Genomic DNA, 277 nt, shown 5'->3' with positions numbered 1-277 from the left:
TCTCTGCGGGACCGGCCGGGGGAGGATCTCCGGCATCTGCAGGATGACGCCGAGGAGATCGAGCGCCTGGCGCTGGAGTCGCGGGAGGTGGGTGCGGGCGACGGGGCTCCCCAGCAGCTTGCCCATGGTCCCCGGTTCTGATTCTCTGCCCGTTGCCTCTCCGTGGGCAGGTCCAGGAGCTGCAGCTGGAAAGGGAGATGGCCCTGGCCGCCAACCGCAGCCTGGCCGAGCAGAACCTGAAGTTCCAGGCGCCGCTGGAGTCGGGCCGTGCCGACCT

The 277-nt window shown here is 70.0% G+C and overlaps 1 protein-coding gene across 1 annotated transcript in view; it reads left to right on the top strand.

The window, feature by feature from the left end:
* The window catches only part of LOC104489996 (vacuolar protein sorting-associated protein 37C-like), a gene marked incomplete at both ends in the record, with an annotated part of 789 nt that continues 512 nt past the window's right edge, over window positions 1-277 (top strand). The window contains 2 exons of the mRNA XM_010132221.1: window positions 1-87; window positions 171-269. Of these exons, the coding sequence (XP_010130523.1) occupies window positions 1-87; window positions 171-269 (186 nt within the window). The remainder of the gene's footprint in view (window positions 88-170; window positions 270-277) is intronic.

The sequence above is a fragment of the Buceros rhinoceros genome, unplaced genomic scaffold (assembly GCF_000710305.1).
Source record: "Buceros rhinoceros silvestris isolate BGI_N320 unplaced genomic scaffold, ASM71030v1 scaffold37692, whole genome shotgun sequence".
Taxonomy (NCBI): Eukaryota; Metazoa; Chordata; class Aves; order Bucerotiformes; family Bucerotidae; genus Buceros; species Buceros rhinoceros.
Note: the sequence above shows the minus strand (reverse complement) of the source record. Positions and strands in the feature narration are given on the sequence as shown.